This window comes from Triturus cristatus, chromosome 4_2 (assembly GCF_964204655.1).
Source record: "Triturus cristatus chromosome 4_2, aTriCri1.1, whole genome shotgun sequence".
Taxonomy (NCBI): domain Eukaryota; kingdom Metazoa; phylum Chordata; class Amphibia; order Caudata; family Salamandridae; genus Triturus; species Triturus cristatus.
In genome coordinates this window covers 346,799,876-346,817,579 of record NC_140586.1, presented here as the reverse complement: position 1 = coordinate 346,817,579, position 17,704 = coordinate 346,799,876, and the positions used below count along the sequence as shown (strand labels likewise).

Sequence of the window (17,704 nt, the reverse complement as noted above, 5' to 3'; positions counted from 1 at the left end):
CCCTTCAACGTGAATGCCATCACGTTGATGACTCAGCGTGTGTATCGCGCGAGCTCTTGGTAGTTCATCTTTCAACTCAGCTACCTGCTCCCAAAGCTTTTTATGTTTAATTTAATTGTGCCACCAATTGCTATTCGTTGTTTGACTGAACACAATAAAAAGAAACACTAAATCAGTGTGGGGAATTCCCGATCCGTTTTTATAAGTGCCAGTAATAGGGCTTTTAGTTCTGCCAGCTGAGCCGTGCAGTCTCCTAGAGACTGTGTCTTCGTATCGCTAGGAGGGAACTTGCCATCCCACATACAACATTTTACAATCGCACAAGCTGTGCTGTATTGCTGTTTACTTCCTACAGCCGGCTGAGCAGATCCGTTGTGTAAATAATGTATTCATACTGATCTAAAGGCATAATTTCATTTGATACAGGATATTCTTGTTCATATTGCAGGAATGCTTGTGTTTTTATTCTTGGGTCATATCTGTATTCTTCATCCGTTGCAGTGAGAAAATTAGCCCGTTGTATCCATCTTGGACATAAGGCTTTTACATTAGAGATGCTTGCTTTTGTAGCAGCCTCTAAGGCTGGTACCGAAGTTACGACAATTATTTGTTTCCCCTGAGCCAGTGCTCTTTCTCTTACTACAGCACTCTGAACTGCTGTCAGTATTTTCTCTGTAGAAGCAAAGCGCATTTCAGCGTTTGTGTACAAATGTGATTTGTAAGCTATGGGCACTGTTTCGCCTTCATTGAAGGTTACGTAGGTGTACCCACATTGACCCGCTATAATGCGGCTCACCGGATTACATACATTTACGCATGTCTGCAAGTGTTTTGAAGCTATCATGTCAGCTCATAGGGAACAAAGGATATTTGTGTGTTACTGTGGTCAATACCTAACTGAGAAATCTGGTCTTATGAAGTCGTAGAAAGGTTTTACTCTTTCTGCGTAGTCCAAAATGCATGTTCTGCCAAAATGTAAAAATCCCAATATGGATTGTAAATTCTTCAAAGATTTAGGTGGTTGGAGCAGCGCACACTTTTCGGAAAAGTTAGCTGTCAGGCTTTTTCCTTCACTTGAAAGCTCGTATCCTAAAAATAAGACATTGAGGTGGGCTATTTTCGATTTTTTAAAGTTGAATTTGTAGCCCTCAGAGGCAAACACCAAAATGATGGTGCTCACCCTGGTCAAGTGATCAGATAAATATCATCTACATAGGACAATGCATCTTCATCCAAATTCTGAAGTAATTCTGTAACCCTAGCGCTGAACAACCCTGGGCTATTCTTATACCCTTGGTGGAGTTGACAAAATTGACACTGGGAACCTAGCGCTGAGAATGCTGTTAGATACCTGCTTTCAGGTGCTATAATTTGGCAGAAGAATCCATTTGAGATATCTAGTGTTGTTTTGTATTTTTTCGCACAATGTTATTCATTAATGTGGCACTGTGTGCATTCTGTACTGCAAGTGTTTTTAGGCATGAGTTCAGATGTCAGTAGTTTAAAACTAGATGGTATGAATTGTCAGGTTTCATTAGGGAAACAAAGGATTATTCATTGCAGAGGTGCAAGGTTCTAGTACACCCTGGTATTCAAGTTGATCTAAGATCTCCCTGACCAGTTTTTTCACTTCTTCTTTTAGTGAGTACTGTCTCTGTGGAACTGGAGTAGTTTTTACTGGGATTACATGGTGTGGTGACTCAGCATCCCACCCAACATGATCGCGATAAAGTGCTGGATCAAGGGCTACCATCCACTCCCGCGCTTATGTGTGTTTAAGGTAAATTGAAACATAGTTAAAAAAAGCTGGTAAAATTACAATTTCTCCCTTTGGGCAATCCATCACAATTTCAGGCGGCCAATCTTTTCAGCTAAAAGTATGTCATAGCCATAAGTCAAGTTCTCCCAAAAGAGACCTTTAACGTTTCTGGGTTTGTCCCCCTCCATTTGGAGTGCTATCTCATGTAACCTATGTGGGACGCTTACACTTGTATCAGGTGTTTCCACTGTGAAGTGCTCATTCAATTCCGCTGTCACCAGAAATTCCATTAGGTTCTGGTGAGCTATTGTTACTTCTGCTGTGCTGTCTAACATCGTCAGAGCCCATTCTCCGTTCAGAAGTTGAGTTCTCAGAATTCTGGGCATGTCTAACTTTGAGACCTGCTACTTTCTTCTTTTTAAATTGAGGTTTAGATTGTGCCTTGTCTTCTTTTTTAGAAGGTTAGCTTGAAGCGAGTGGCGTATTTCTGGACTTTGTATGCTCTTCTTGTCTGAGTTCTGACCGTCCTTCTCTCTCGGAGTTCCGTGGTGAACCCTGAAAGGAACAAGAGGAACGTGTATCAGTATCCTGATACCTGTCAGGTTTTTTTAATGTTATCTCTATTCCTAAGGTTGGATTTTCTTTCGGAGGGCTCCTGTTGAGGAGACCCACTCCTAGATAGATATTTTCTCTAATTTTGGGGGTTTTATTGTTATCATCCCATTTCTTCTTTGAAGAATCAGGTGCTTGCTTGGTGTAATCCTTTTCAGGACCACCCATGAGTTGAGGTCTTGTTGCTCTAGCTCCCAAACTGCCTCTACCTAATTCAGCAAAGGTGTCTGTGATAATTTTAGGTAATTGACGTTCATAAAGGAGTGAAATCCCTCAGCCGTTGGCGTATAGCCACTGCCGCTGCCTCCCCTTCTATTTTGGCTAAGTTTATAGCTGATATCTGGGCAAAATTACCTAATAATTTCATCCTTTAGTTCAGAGCAGGTTCTGCTCCATACTCAGTTTGTATTTGTCTTAATAGGTCTGGTATTACTGCTAATGATGGGATACCATGTGTTCTGGTATATATGGCAGCGAAAACTGTACCCCAAGTGATACAGTCCTCTATCTGGGTAGCTATCCCCATTGGCAAGCAGATTGTTAGCAGTCTATGTTTTTCTTGAAGGCCCGGGTGTGCAAATAATGCCTTGAGCTGTGTTATTTTTTGAACTATCCAGAATGGCATTTGCTCACGTTTAGTGGGCATTTTACCCATAACTGCGTATAGCGTTTGTGGTGTAATTTCAGTTGTAGATCCTTGAATTTATACAGCTTGTGTAGCTCTTGTTGGCTTAAGTGTGAGTGTTCTCGTCACGAACTGTGTCAGGTTTCTGTAAAATTGTATTATTTATTTATGAAGTAGATGTAGATCTGCTACTGACATTGTGTTAATATCTGGATGCTGTTTGTAAGCTGCAAGGACTGGCCAAGTGGCTCCATCTCTTCCGAGTGGACCTAGTCTTGCTTTGTCTTTTGTATGAGTAAGGGTGCCTTTAAACCAGTTTATGTGCTCCTGGTAGGTGAGCGGAATTTCAATGTCCTCATACGGACAGTATTCATTTGGTGGTTCATCTTTAGTGTAAGAATGAAATGTATTTGATTGTGCATCTGCTTGTGGGAATTTAACCCATGAATAGAATACCTCTGTTCGATATGATTTGTGGGCCTCAATCACGAAGGTTACTGTTCCACCCCTACCTGTGACTCCGTAGTCTGTTAGCTTTTGAGTAAGGGCATACCTAACATTTTCTGTAATGTTTATTTCCTCTTCTTCCCGTACTAAATGCACAGTGCTGGCACAGCGTTGTCTTCTGTCATTGTTGAAAAAGTACGAAATTCTTTAAGGGAGAGTTTCATGGAAACTGAGATAAGGTTTTATGCACAATAGGAAATGTTTGTCCTTTAAGCTTGATAAACCTACAGCCAATACATAGAATATGCCTAGTCAGCTATTGCGGATAATTCCCTTCCTACTCCAGAAATCTCTGAAGAAAATGTAAATAGGTGTCTCTGAGAATAGCACGACTGAACTACTCAGATTTGACTGTTAAATAAGTACCAAATCACCGTTTGCGGTGCCTATCATGTAGTTCCTATAAACCTATATAGGATCTGCACTTTCAGACAACATATACTGTATGATTGGAGTCAAACTGGATCTAGAAACCCCTACTGAATATGTTGGCCTGTATACCAGCTAGCTCACAGCGCCACTAGAAACCCCTCTTAACAAAGAGAAAATAGTTCCTGACAACTATTGAACATCACAGCCCTATCCGATCAGGGATCGTGGAAACAGTGTACTAATTTTCGCTCAGTCACTCGTGCTCACTTTGTCTCAGAGAAATACACAGAATAAATGGTGAGGACGTTTTTCAATAAGCATCTATTAAACCAGCGTCATTCTAGAGTAAAATAGGTGTGCTGAAACAACCATTAGACAGTAACAGATATAAATGATTATAAGCACAAGTGGAGTAAAAGGATGGTAGATTTCGACCATTGTGTTAAAACAATAAATACAGGCAAGTATATAAAATACAGGACTGTAATAAATGCGTACTCCTACGATGTGTCCCTAACTAGATGTACCTGAGTGTACCTAGCATGCATGTGGTGTAAAGCCAAGAATCCCTCTAGGATAACGTCAACCCCATTACCTGAAGTGAGAGAATGGGGGATCCCGTCTTGGTTTCGAGATGAACACCCCACAAGGGATGTCAGACCAATGTGAGCTGGAGTGTCTGCATGCAGGAGCCTCAGCATCTCGCGTCAGTGTGTCGGCATGGAAGTCCTTTTCTCCTCTGCCTATCTTATCTTAGCAAAAGATGATGTATATATACCCAAAGTGGTAACCCCTAGGGATATACCTTGCTGTGTCATGTCGGACAGGGATGACGGAAGGAATTACCCTTATACATAGTTATTATGCAGGAGAGGGTAGGCCTGCAGTCCTGCTGTCCTGCTGTGATTCCAAGAATCCTCATGCATAATAAATGAGGCTGAAGCTTTTCGGAGAAAACCCCATGTCATCTTTGGACATTACGGTAACTAAGTAAAAGGTCAGTACTAAGAACCATTATGTAGTGCAATGGTAGGGAGAATATAGATAAAAGGTTAGGTGACTACCTGAGCCTATATTGGGTTACCTATTTGGAACATAACACCTACTCCTCATCCGACTGGATGTCATACTAACAATTCTACGTACAGCTAAACGTGATACGTAATTATTCATAAGCCCATTAAAAATAGTACTTAAAAATGCAAAATTTCTAAAAAAAAAAGCGCTAAAAAAGAAAAATAGTGCATGCAATAGAAGTCTGTACTAAATAAGTTTGTATATTTAGTCCGAAAAATGAGAGACTGAAAGCCATGCAGTTGTTAGAAAAAGTGTTTTGTTTTAAAATTCCAAATGTAGTTGTTTTAGAAAAAGGCCAAATTTTCCCAGCACACGAAGATCCAAATGTTTATGTGTCCTGGCTGGGAGATGCAACATCACTGTTGCCTGCAATCGAGGACTACGGTCCCTGCAACACCTCGCAGATCAGGTCAATTAAGCACAGATGTTCCTCTGTATTTACCACAGTCGCTGTTGGGGATGTACTAGTGTCATCCAAGGCCTGAGAACTTGTTGGGGAGTCGGTATCCTTCCCGACAGGAGCTGAAGCATCTCGTGGTGGATCTAAGAATGCAGACATCAACATTGAGACACGCTGAGAACACTGCAGAATATTGGCCTTTATTGGGTCCAGTAAAGCATCAATGTCCGGTGACGCAATTGTTGGAAGTGTTAGACAGAGATCCAACACGCATTCTTGTCTGTAGAACAGGCATCGGAGGACAGGCAGAATACAGTCGATCCAGACTGGTCTGAATGACAAGAACCAAGACTTGCTCAGTTCTCGAAGACGAGGTGTGCCCAGTTGGATTACCATGCGATCACTGTATTGGTGCTCCAGGAGCGTGCGTTCCATCTCCTTGGTGACTGAGACGTCCATTCTGTAGCAGAAAAAGGACAATCCGGACACCTGCTATCAGAAACAGGATCAGCAGAAACACTCCAAAAATGCTTCCGAATACGAGTGTATAAAGTTGTGGACAACTCTGAGAATTGTCTGAAAGGTGCTTAACAGTCCAGAACCTATGGTCTTAAATAGGTGGACAATATCCGTAGTATCAGACATGTTAAAGATACATTGAACCATTTCTGTAAAATGGAAAAGGCAGTTTGTTCGTATCAGTGCCTGTATCTCAGCCGAGGACCTTGCTGTGAAAACTTGGCTTTCATTCGGCTCAGAGTAACAAACCATTTAAAGGAAACATTCAATGAAGGCCATAACGACGCCTTCCTGATTTTGTGGGTCGGTGCAAACAATACTTGCATACAGCAAGTAACCCTGGAGCCTACAGTGACAAGATATGCGATGCCCAGGAGCATCCCACAACAACCTTGATCATTCAGCATCACGTAACTCCCATTTGAAAGTAATTCGAAAACCAGATTAATCCTGGCAGCTGGGGAACCTTTCAAGAGGCAGGATAAGTTAGCAACTGAACCATTACAGGCCCCATGAAGCATGCTATCCTGGCATATGAGAGATACACTTAAGGAATTATTGCAGTTGGTACTGCTAAGGAACACTTCCATGTCCCCATTCCTGCATCAAAATCTGTACGGCAATTTCCAAGGTTCCTTAATGAATTCCCTACTCATCGCTTCATATATGCCTCCTGGTGTTGTTCTAGGCAATAATGAAACTGGAAAGTTGTGACGGGTAATGGTATGTGGCCATGAATTAACCATTCTGTGGGGTGGTGACTCTGCCACAGTAAAAAGTCATTAGTCAAGTTTTTCAATACGAAGCATTGTATATTTTTCTCCTGTTTGTGCCATCGTAATCTGTTTTTCAGTTAGATTGTAGGCAGAAAATAAGGACGTACTGTTGATAAATTGCCAAGGCACATAATCAGCGTGCAATGATTGCAGCGTCCAGCTTAATACCATAATAGAACATAGTTGAGATTGTCCGTGCTGTAGTATGGACAAGTCCTGTTCTAGTATATCAATAGCAAAAAATACAATGTTGCCCAATGAATAAATCCTGGATGTCAATGTAGTCATACAATTGTCAGCTACAGCTAACGCCTTTTCTAGGTTAATTCTATATATTTCACTGAGTATCTCCGCAGCTTCTCGTTGGGAGATTTGCCAGATTTAATTATAGACAGCATAATAGAAAAGTTTCTGACATGGCTTTTGGGGACCTAGTAAAAAATCTCCTAAATCCACTTCATCTGAAAGTAAGGATAAGTGTTGTTTCACCTGGGACAGTGTTGAGGTTTTTAGCCAATCGAGGCACCACTTCCCAACACTGTATGATGTCACTACCCCCGGATGTTCTCTTTGTACATATCGTGGGTCTGGCCTATAGATACTGAACCCTTCGGTTGTACCCCTGAATCTTAATTGACATCTGTTTGTGTCTGTGGGCCAAACTAACCATCCCTTCCAATTGGGGTCTGATGTATTGTACTGCATGATGTCATCTATTTTATCCCGTCCACCAGTGACGGCCCGTGTACGGCGTTTTACCGGGACGTGCCAAATGCGATGCAGCGCGCGCAACGAAATTCGTTTTAATAATTTTTTTGTAACTTACCTGAAATCGGACGTTTGCCGCATTTTGCAACCCCCCACCCTGCCCCTCCTCTGTGCCACGTCATCGCCCCTGTAAAACGCCCTACACGGGCCGTCACTGCCATCCACGTGATGTAAAATTGATGTGTGAAGGTATTGGAACCCGTGGCATGTTCAAATCCTTGCTCTTGGCTAGTCCAAGACTGTTGCACAGTCTCATTCAGAAATATCAGTTGTTGTGGAATGAGGCACGCTCCAAATAGTGCTACTGTTCCCTGAACTTGCCACTCCTTAGAACCCCAGATGGATTTTGTGTCTATTGTGTGCTTCCATAAGTGAAAACCCTGTTGAGACAGTTGGAAAATAAAGGATGCAGAATAAATCTGTTTGGTTTTAGTCAGCATATTTTTCTGTGCAGTTGTAGGTGCAACCTTATAGTAAAATGAGGTCGGGTCAGAAGTGTTAACCCTGAAAAATATGAACATTTCTGTGCAAAGGTTTTCGAATTAACTTTCGGTGGTGTCAGGCAATGTTTCCATTGGTGGTATGTGAAAACATTATGTGGGATACTGGATTTGTCTAAAAAGTGATGACTATAATGATGGTAACAGTACCTACTATCAAAGTCAGATGTGTCTTCTAACATTTCATTGTTTGAAAATGCAGAAGAGTTTTCTAAATCAGACAACATATTATTTACAGTTTTAAAATCCCAGTCATCAGAAAATGTACTGGAGGTAATTATATCATTAAGAGAAATTTTAAATAAATGTGGTATTTTTAAAAGTTCATGTAGGGCCAAATACATCATAATCAACTTTGTCCCAAACTATACCATCAGGAATTGGAACAGCTGTAATGTTCATGGAAAACAAGTCTCTTTGTTCACGATGAGATGATGTATGAGGTTTAAGGACCAAGTTCACATTCGATACTGCAGAGGTTTCTGGGAGGTTCGAGGCATGTGGGCTGCTGAATTCATACCTGTGCATAGATCGCCGCCTAGTGTTGGGTCCGGATGTTTGCACGTTGTTGTCCTGGAGGAGTCTTCGAAGTATCCTGGGATAGGTGACTCCTCCCCTGGACTACAGTGCGCATGGGCATCCTCTCCATCCTCAGATTGTTTTTTTCCGCCATTGGGTTCGGATGTGCTTATCTTGACTCAAGTTAGGAAAAACTTTTTCCAGGCCAAAAGGCCTTTAGTTCGCGTCGGTACTGTTCCCGATCGGTATCGATAGTATCTTTGTTAGTTTACTAACTTCAAGAACAACTTTTTCGCATCTTACCCGACCATCGACCCGACACCGACGATGGAATCGAGGACACCATTCAAGCGGTGTCCTGTATGCAGTGCGAAATATCCCCATGTCGACGTCCACCCGGTGTGCAACAATTGCCTTTCACCGGATCACGACGAGTCCACATGTATGGCCTGTGCCCGATTCCGATCCAAGAAGACTCTCCGGGATCGACGAGCAGCGAGACTCGAAGCGCAGCAAGCGGCACCGGCCCGACCAACATCTTCAGCGCCGAGGACGAAGATGTCGAAGACGTGGAGAACCTACCCTCCAGCCCCGCTTCCGAACACGACTCCGGATCGGAAGACATCGAAGAACGACTCTTTCACAGAGATGAAGCCGACACCGAGGTAGGAGACTACGATGAGGCCTTAGGGGCCGAAGAGAGTAGCTCCGGTGACGAGCAAGGCCTACCCGTACAGACTGAGGATATCCCAGTGCGCCAGTCTATGGCTCCGGTCGAGGGATCGCCTTCAGGCCTTACCCAAGACCTATCCCGCAGTTCTTCGGCCCCGCCCTCTGTCCCGGCCTCAGACATTCAGCGGCAGCCATTACTACCCAAAACGGCTGGTTTCCCTTCTTCGAAACCGAAACCGAAAGCTGTATTGGTTCATCAAAAACCGAAACCAAAAGTGACGCTGGTCGGATCGAAGCCCACCACACCTTCGACGCCAGCCAAACCCGTCGGCACCGACCGCACGAAACGAGACTTCAGTGCCGAGCTTGCAGCAGCCGACGTCGGCGCCGACACACGGAAAAAGACCTTCGGTGCCGCCAAACCTACCCGGCTCCCGGCACCGAAACAATCGGCTCCGGCCACAAAGGTCAAACTGGCTGCTACGTCTCACACCGCTTCGACAGCACCACCAAAGGCACAATCATCGACGGCGTCGACGGCTACTACCGCTCCTCGACTCGATGACCCAGTGGCGCCGAAGAAGTCCACGCCCGCCTCTACAGAACCGGTCGGCGCCAAAGAACCGATGGCGCTCCAGGTGCGGCCAATTGCTGCGTCCTTGCAACGCATCAAACACAAGGCAGTCCTCCAGGACACGTCAGGCTCCGAGCCGATCAAAGCTCCAACAGCCTCTCCGGCACCGGCCAACATCACTTTTGGCCTACCGCCGTCCACGGCCCCAAAACTGTTCCAAATCAGAACACGTGTCACCCACACCACGATCACGCCTGCTGAACGCTCTCCTGCAGAGACGTCACCATCACACATCATCGACGCCGACACCGGCAGAATGATGCTCCACAAGAGGAGAATAACCTCCGAGCCAGCTTTGGACTCCTACCGGATCCCGCTTAAGAAAAAGCTGCCAGTGGCTTTGGAACCAGTTCTTTACGAACCTCTCCATTCCTCTTACCAAGATCCACAGTCCTTCTCTCCCACACACTCCGAAACGGACGTTTTGGAGGACTACATAAGTGACCACGTCCCCTACCCCGGAGAGATGGACCCTGAAGGCCAACAGGACCCTGACCAAGCTTGGGATGACCCTGTAGACCCGGGTGCACCTATGGATACACAGGACCCGCAACTATATGGAGCGAAAACATCTCCCACAGAGGACACTGCCGCATTCAACGCCCTCATTGAACGTGCTGCGGCCAATCATGGTGTGCAACTCCACTCTGACACCGTCGAGGACGACTTTCTCATGGATACTTTCGCATCCTCAGAAAGGAATATAAAAACTCTACCCATGTTGAAAGGTGTCCTCAAACCAGCAAAGGACATCTTCAAAGAACCCACCAGGGCAAGAGTAATAAACCCCAGGATCGACAAGAAATACAGGTCGGCGCCTGGGGACCCTACCTCCATTAGAGGCCAGTTACCTCTGGATTCCATAGTAGTTGCGAATGCTCGCAAACGGGCACACTCGCAAACAACAGGGGATGCTCCTCCCCCGGACAAAGAGTCCAAGGTGCTAGAGACCTCCGGCAAACAGGTTGCGGCCCAAGCAGCTAACATATGGCGTATTGCCAATACTCAGGCGCTCCTCGCTCGCTACGATCGAGCACACTATGACACATTAGAAACATTACTCCAACATCTCCCTGACCAATTCAAAGAGGGAGCAGAGATCCTCATCAGGGAGGGACAACTCCTCACAAACGCATCCATTAAGTGTGCACTGGATGCCGCAGATACAGCTGCCAGAGCCATAAACACTAGCGTCATGTTGCGACGACACGCCTGGTTACGAAACTCCGGATTCAAACCTGAGGTACAAAATAACATCCTCAACCAGCCTGTCAACCCCGACTACTTATTCGGGCCAGAGGTTGACACCACCCTAGAGAAAATAAAAAAGGACACAGACACTGCGAAGTCCATGGGGGCTCTCCAAACGCAGTCCTTTCGGAGCGGCTCCTTTCGTCGCCCCGGAAATAGAGGAGCAGGTAGAGGACAGGGGTCACAGCAAACCTACAACAAGGGAAACACACAAAGTTCCTACGATAAAAACACCCGGGGTGGATATCGTGGCTCAAGCACAAAGGGCAGAGGACGCGGATACGGCAACACCAGGTCCTCCCCCAAGAACAAACAGTGACGCCCTCTCCCTTCCTCCCGACCACATAACACCTGTCGGGGGAAGGCTACAAAGGTTCCTGTCCACGTGGGACTCCATCACCACGGACAGGTGGGTCAAAGATATTGTCAAACACGGTTACTGCCTAGAATTAACCTCAACTCCACCCACAATACCTCCAAAGCACCGTCCTATGTCCTCAGAGCACTTAACGCTCTTACAGCAGGAAGTGCTAAGTATGCTACTAAAAGGCGCAATAGAGGTCATACCCGTCCACGAGCAAGGTAAGGGGGTGTACTCCCTGTACTTTTTAATACCGAAAAAGGACGGGTCACTCAGACCTATACTAGACCTGAGACCCCTCAACCGCTACATTCTCTCCGAGCATTTCCACATGCTCACCCTACAGCAAGTCCTCCCGCTGCTCAAGCAGGGAGACTTCCTGGCCACACTGGACCTCAAAGATGCGTATTTCCACATACCCATTCACCCCTCACACAGAAAATACCTCAGGTTCACTGTTCAAGGGCAGCACTACCAGTTCAAAGTCCTTCCCTTCGGCGTGACAACAGCACCCAGAGTTTTCACAAAGTGCCTAGCTACTGTGGCTGCACATCTACGGAGGCAGCACATACACGTCTACCCTTACCTGGACGACTGGCTTGTTCAAGCAAAGTCAGCCCAGCAATGTGCCAGCCACATGTCCCGCACCATTCACCTCCTTCACAGTCTGGGGTTCTCACTAAATTACCCGAAATCACATCTCCAACCCACACACGTACAACAGTACCTAGGTGCGACCATAGACACTCTGGCGGCCACAGCTCAGCCAAATTTAGTGAGAATCAACAGCATGCAAATGCTGATTTCCAAGTTCAAACCACAACACTCCCTTCCCGCGCGAGTGTTCATGCAGTTGATAGGCATGATGGCCTCCTGCATTTTCATAGTCCCACACGCGAGACTACATATGCGCCCGCTTCAGGAGTGCTTAGCACGTCAATGGAATCAGGCTCACGGACAACTAAAAGACCTAGTGTTGGTGAGCGGTCGGGCATACAACTCTCTGCATTGGTGGAATCCACAAAACCTTTGCAAGGGCCGACCGTTCCAAGAGCCTGTTCCACAGATAATACTGACAGCGGACGCGTCTCTCCAGGGATGGGGAGCTCATGTACTCAACTACACAGTGCAGGGACTATGGACAACACAACAAAAGAAGATGCACATCAACCTTCTAGAACTGATGGCAATCTTCCTGGCTATGAAAGCATTCAAAGTACACTTGTGCAACAAAGTCGTGTTGATCCGGACGGACAACATGACCGCCATGTACTACATACAGAAGCAGGGAGGAACACACTCTCCACAGTTGTCTCATCTGGCTCAGAGCATGTGGAAGTGGGCCATTCAGAAGAACATGTTCCTCATGGCGGAACACCTCCCCGGCAAGGACAACCAGATGGCGGATCTGCTCAGCAGACACAGCCACCAGATGCACGAGTGGGAGTTACACCCATCAGTACTCCAACCGTACTTCCAGCAATGGGGTCATCCAGAGATAGACCTATTCGCCACAAGCGAAAACGCAAAATGCCAAAGCTTTGCCGCCAGGTTCCCACATCCACAGTCGCAGGGCAATGCGATATGGATGAACTGGTCCGGCAGATTTGCGTACGCTTTTCCCCCAGCACCGTTGATACCACTGGTGGCTCGCAAACTCAGACAACACTCACTGACACTCGTCCTGGTTGCTCCAACGTGGGCACGCCAGCCATGGTACACCACTTTCTCGAACTTTCCGTGGTGCCGCATCAAAGGCTGCGGATCAAACCCGCGCATTTGACGCAGAACCATGGAGAGATTCAGCACCCAGATCCGCAACAGCTGAACCTGGCAATCTGGCTCCTGAAGTCCTAGAGTTTGGCTACCTAAACCTGCCACCTGACTGTATGGACATCATTAAGGAAGCTAGAAGACCCACTACCAGAGCTTGCTATGCAGCCAAATGGAAAAGGTTCGTCATTTATTGCAATAATAATGACATTAACCCGCTAGACGCATCCATCCAAAACATAATTTGTTACCTCTTACACCTATACCGATGCAATCTGGCGTACACCTCTATACGTGTCCATTTGACCGCAATATCAGCCTATCTCCAGAACAGGCAGCACCTCTCTTTATTCAGAGTGCCTGCCATCAAAGCATTCCTGGAAGGACTCAAACGAGTAATTCCTCCAAGCCACCCACCGGCTCCGATGTGGAACCTCAACTTGGTCCTCACACACCTGATGGGTCCACCCTTTGAACCTCTACACTCATGCGAGATTCAATTCCTTACCTGGAAAGTAGCTTTCCTAGTAGCGATCACTTCTTTAAGAAGAGTTAGTGAACTCCAGGCACTAACCGTTCAAGAGCCATTCATACAGGTTCACGCCAACAGGGTCGTACTACGTACCAACCCCAAATTCATGCCCAAGGTGATATCGCAGTTCCACATGAATCAAACTATTGAACTGCCTGTTTTCTTTCAAAACCCACAAACTGTCGCAGAAAGAGCACTCCATACACTAGATGTGAAGAGAGCCCTCATGTACTATATCGACAGGACTAAGATCTTTAGGAAGACTAAACAACTTTTCGTTGCCTTTGCCCCACACCACAAAGGTAACGCTATCTCCAAAGCAGGTATAGCCAGATGGATCGTTAAATGTATTCAAATTTGCTATCAAAAGGCTAAACGCACATTAACGATTCCCCCACGAGCCCACTCAACACGTAAGTTAGGGGCCTCCATGGCTTTCCTGGGAAACATCCCTTTGCATGAGATATGTAGAGCAGCCACCTGGTCCACTACACACACATTTACCAAACACTATTGTGTAGATGTGCAATCAAAACAGCAGGCAGCTGTAGGACAGGCTGTTCTCAAAACTCTTTTTCAGACCGCTGCAGCTGGCACTGGTAGCCGCCGCTAATAAGAGGTACTGCTATGTATTCTATGCACAGATATGAATTCAGCAGCCCACATGCCTCGAACTGAATATGCTACTTACCAGTATGCATCTGTTCTTGGCATGTAGGGCTGCTGACATTCATATCGCCCTCCCTCCTCCCCGGCGCCTGTAGCAGCTGCAGCTCTCAGAATTACTGTAAGCATGGTCATCACTTTCTGTATCTACTCCATCACTGCCACAATGGCGAAAAACAATCTGAGGATGGAGAGGATGCCCATGCGCACTGTAGTCCAGGGGAGGAGTCACCTATCCCAGGATACTTCGAAGACTCTTCCAGGACAACAACGTGCAAACATCCGGACCCAACACTAGGCGGCGATCTATGCACAGATATGAATGTCAGCAGCCCTACATGCCAAGAACAGATGCATACTGGTAAGTAGCATATTCAATATTTTCCATTCACAAGCAAAAGCCAGTTACTAGGCCAATCCAGAACAGAAAAAAACTATATTCCAGTTATGATCCAGAACTGGAGCCAAGGTGATACTAAATAAGTCTTTTTCAGAAAAGTGTACAATTCACAAATGTGTTGCTTACGAGAACCAGGGACTGGGGTTGTCTCAGGTTCAGTGGGATCAAGAGAAAAGGTATCAAAATCGATGAAGTAGCCAGATGCAGTTCGATCAATCTTTGGTAGCTTGGCAGGTTGTGTAGAACCGGCAAGTGTCTCTTGTTGAGGCATATTGATGTAGACATCTGTGTTAAGTCGAATTGATATTTGTCTTTCATTTGTTGTGTGAAGTTCTGTTTCCAGAGGAACGAGTTCCATTTCAATGTTGGGGATTCCATCACTTCAAATTGGTGACTCTTCGAATGATATGAGTCTGTCTGTCTGAACTTCCTGTATGGTAGCGAGAGGAGATCATCGGCTACCCAGGAGCCCACAAGGCCTACTATTCAGTATCGGCCATATAGTGTGGTTTGATCAGATCAATGGAGATTAATCTGTTTTCTTTTTTGCCGGCAAGCGGCAGAAGAAGTACAGTTCTTGTTACTTCGATAGAGAGAACAGGTACAGGCTTTCTGTATGATGGCTCAAATTCCTTTTTGTTCTCGATCTTTTCTCTAACCAGATTCCTGACTTTTGGGACCCAGACAGGCCTTGCCGTGACTGATTTGCCTTCCCCAGTGGCGGTCCATTTTACTTGCACGTTGCTTAGTAGTGCTCTGGATTCATTTAGATCCTGTAAAACAGCCAAAGGTTTATTGATGTCAAATGGTTTTTCACCTGCCACTGTGCCTTCACAATCGATATCAGGTATCCACATTCTCGCCCCAAATAGGACTTCATAAGGAGTGACACCCCCTAGAGAACTTCTTGGCATGTTATTGAGGGCACGCTGTACCTCATATAGGTGACTGACCCAATTACCACCTGAACCTAATACTCTTGCTTTTAAATACTGCTTTAAGTCCCGGTTTTTCCTCTCCACAACCAAATTTCCCTTGGGACGGTACCGAGAGGAGTACGGCAATGCTACACCCAAACCTTCCATGGCTTCCTTGTAAGCCCTAGAGCTAAACGCGGGGCCATGTTCAGAATGTAAGGTGCCAACTGCGTATGTCCCTTTGAAGACTTGCAAATCTTTAATAACAGTTCGAGCGTCAGCCGAGCGGTGAGACAATACCCATAGGAATCTTGAGCATGAATCCACTGCCACCAAGGTATACTTGTAGCCCCATCTGAGTGTAGGGGGCCGCAGTGGTCCAGAAAGACACACGCTAGTGGTCTGTCTGATATTAGTACAGGTGTCTGCGCTGGGCGTGCTACGGTGGAACCCTTCATCTGCTGACGGATGTCGCATTTCAAGACAAAATTCTTCATCTGTTTTTTTAAACCAGGCCACCAATAGCGCTGTTTCAATAATGAAACTGTTGCAGTAATTCGTGTGTGTGCAGAACCTAGACCCTCGTGTGCAGCTAGTATTAACCCCAATCTGCGATCCATGTTTGGTATTACTCTATCTCCCACTCCAGGAATCTGGGCATACGGAATGTTGTTTGCATCTAACTTGTAGGAGTACTTCAGTGGAAAACCTTATGGTAAGGCTGTGCCTGTTTTAGCGTGAAACAATGACAGCTAACATTATCTGTCTGTCTATTCTCGGTTTAGAACGAGTGATTGCAGCTATGGCAGCAGTTCGTACTGCCCCCTTTGCGGCTTCATCAGCCAATGAATTCCCTTCAACGTGAATGCCATCACGTTGATGACTCAGCGTGTGTATCGCGCGAGCTCTTGGTAGTTCATCTTTCAACTCAGCTACCTGCTCCCAAAGCTTTTTATGTTTAATTTAATTGTGCCACCAATTGCTATTCGTTGTTTGACTGAACACAATAAAAAGAAACACTAAATCAGTGTGGGGAATTCCCGATCCGTTTTTATAAGTGCCAGTAATAGGGCTTTTAGTTCTGCCAGCTGAGCCGTGCAATCTCCTAGAGACTGTGTCTTCGTATCGCTAGGAGGGAACTTGCCATCCCACATACAACATTTTACAATCGCACAAGCTGTGCTGTATTGCTGTTTACTTCCTACAGCCGGCTGAGCAGATCCGTTGTGTAAATAATGTATTCATACTGATCTAAAGGCATAATTTCATTTGATACAGGATATTCTTGTTCATATTGCAGGAATGCTTGTGTTTTTATTCTTGGGTCATATCTGTATTCTTCATCCGTTGCAGTGAGAAAATTAGCCCGTTGTATCCATCTTGGACATAAGGCTTTTACATTAGAGATGCTTGCTTTTGTAGCAGCCTCTAAGGCTGGTACCGAAGTTACGACAATTATTTGTTTCCCCTGAGCCAGTGCTCTTTCTCTTACTACAGCACTCTGAACTGCTGTCAGTATTTTCTCTGTAGAAGCAAAGCGCATTTCAGCGTTTGTGTACAAATGTGATTTGTAAGCTATGGGCACTGTTTCGCCTTCATTGAAGGTTACGTAGGTGTACCCACATTGACCCGCTATAATGCGGCTCACCGGATTACATACATTTACGCATGTTTGCAAGTGTTTTGAAGCTATCATGTCAGCTCATAGGGAACAAAGGATATTTGTGTGTTACTGTGGTCAATACCTAACTGAGAAATCTGGTCTTATGAAGTCGTAGAAAGGTTTTACTCTTTCTGCGTAGTCCAAAATGCATGTTCTGCCAAAATGTAAAAATCCCAATATGGATTGTAAATTCTTCAAAGATTTAGGTGGTTGGAGCAGCGCACACTTTTCGGAAAAGTTAGCTGTCAGGCTTTTTCCTTCACTTGAAAGCTCGTATCCTAAAAATAAGACATTGAGGTGGGCTATTTTCGATTTTTTAAAGTTGAATTTGTAGCCCTCAGAGGCAAACACCAAAATGATGGTGCTCACCCTGGTCAAGTGATCAGATAAATATCATCTAC

At 45.5% G+C, this 17,704-nt stretch overlaps 1 protein-coding gene across 1 annotated transcript in view; it reads left to right on the top strand.

Annotated features, from left to right (window-relative positions):
• LOC146833859 (regulator of G protein signaling protein-like) overlaps positions 1–17,030 on the top strand; it is a 102,646-nt gene extending 85,616 nt beyond the window's left edge. Inside the window, exon 7 of the mRNA XM_085599922.1 lies at positions 16,941–17,030. Within this exon, the coding sequence (XP_085456048.1) occupies positions 16,941–17,030 (90 nt within the window). The remainder of the gene's footprint in view (positions 1–16,940) is intronic.
• The last annotated feature ends 674 nt before the right edge of the window (positions 17,031–17,704 follow it).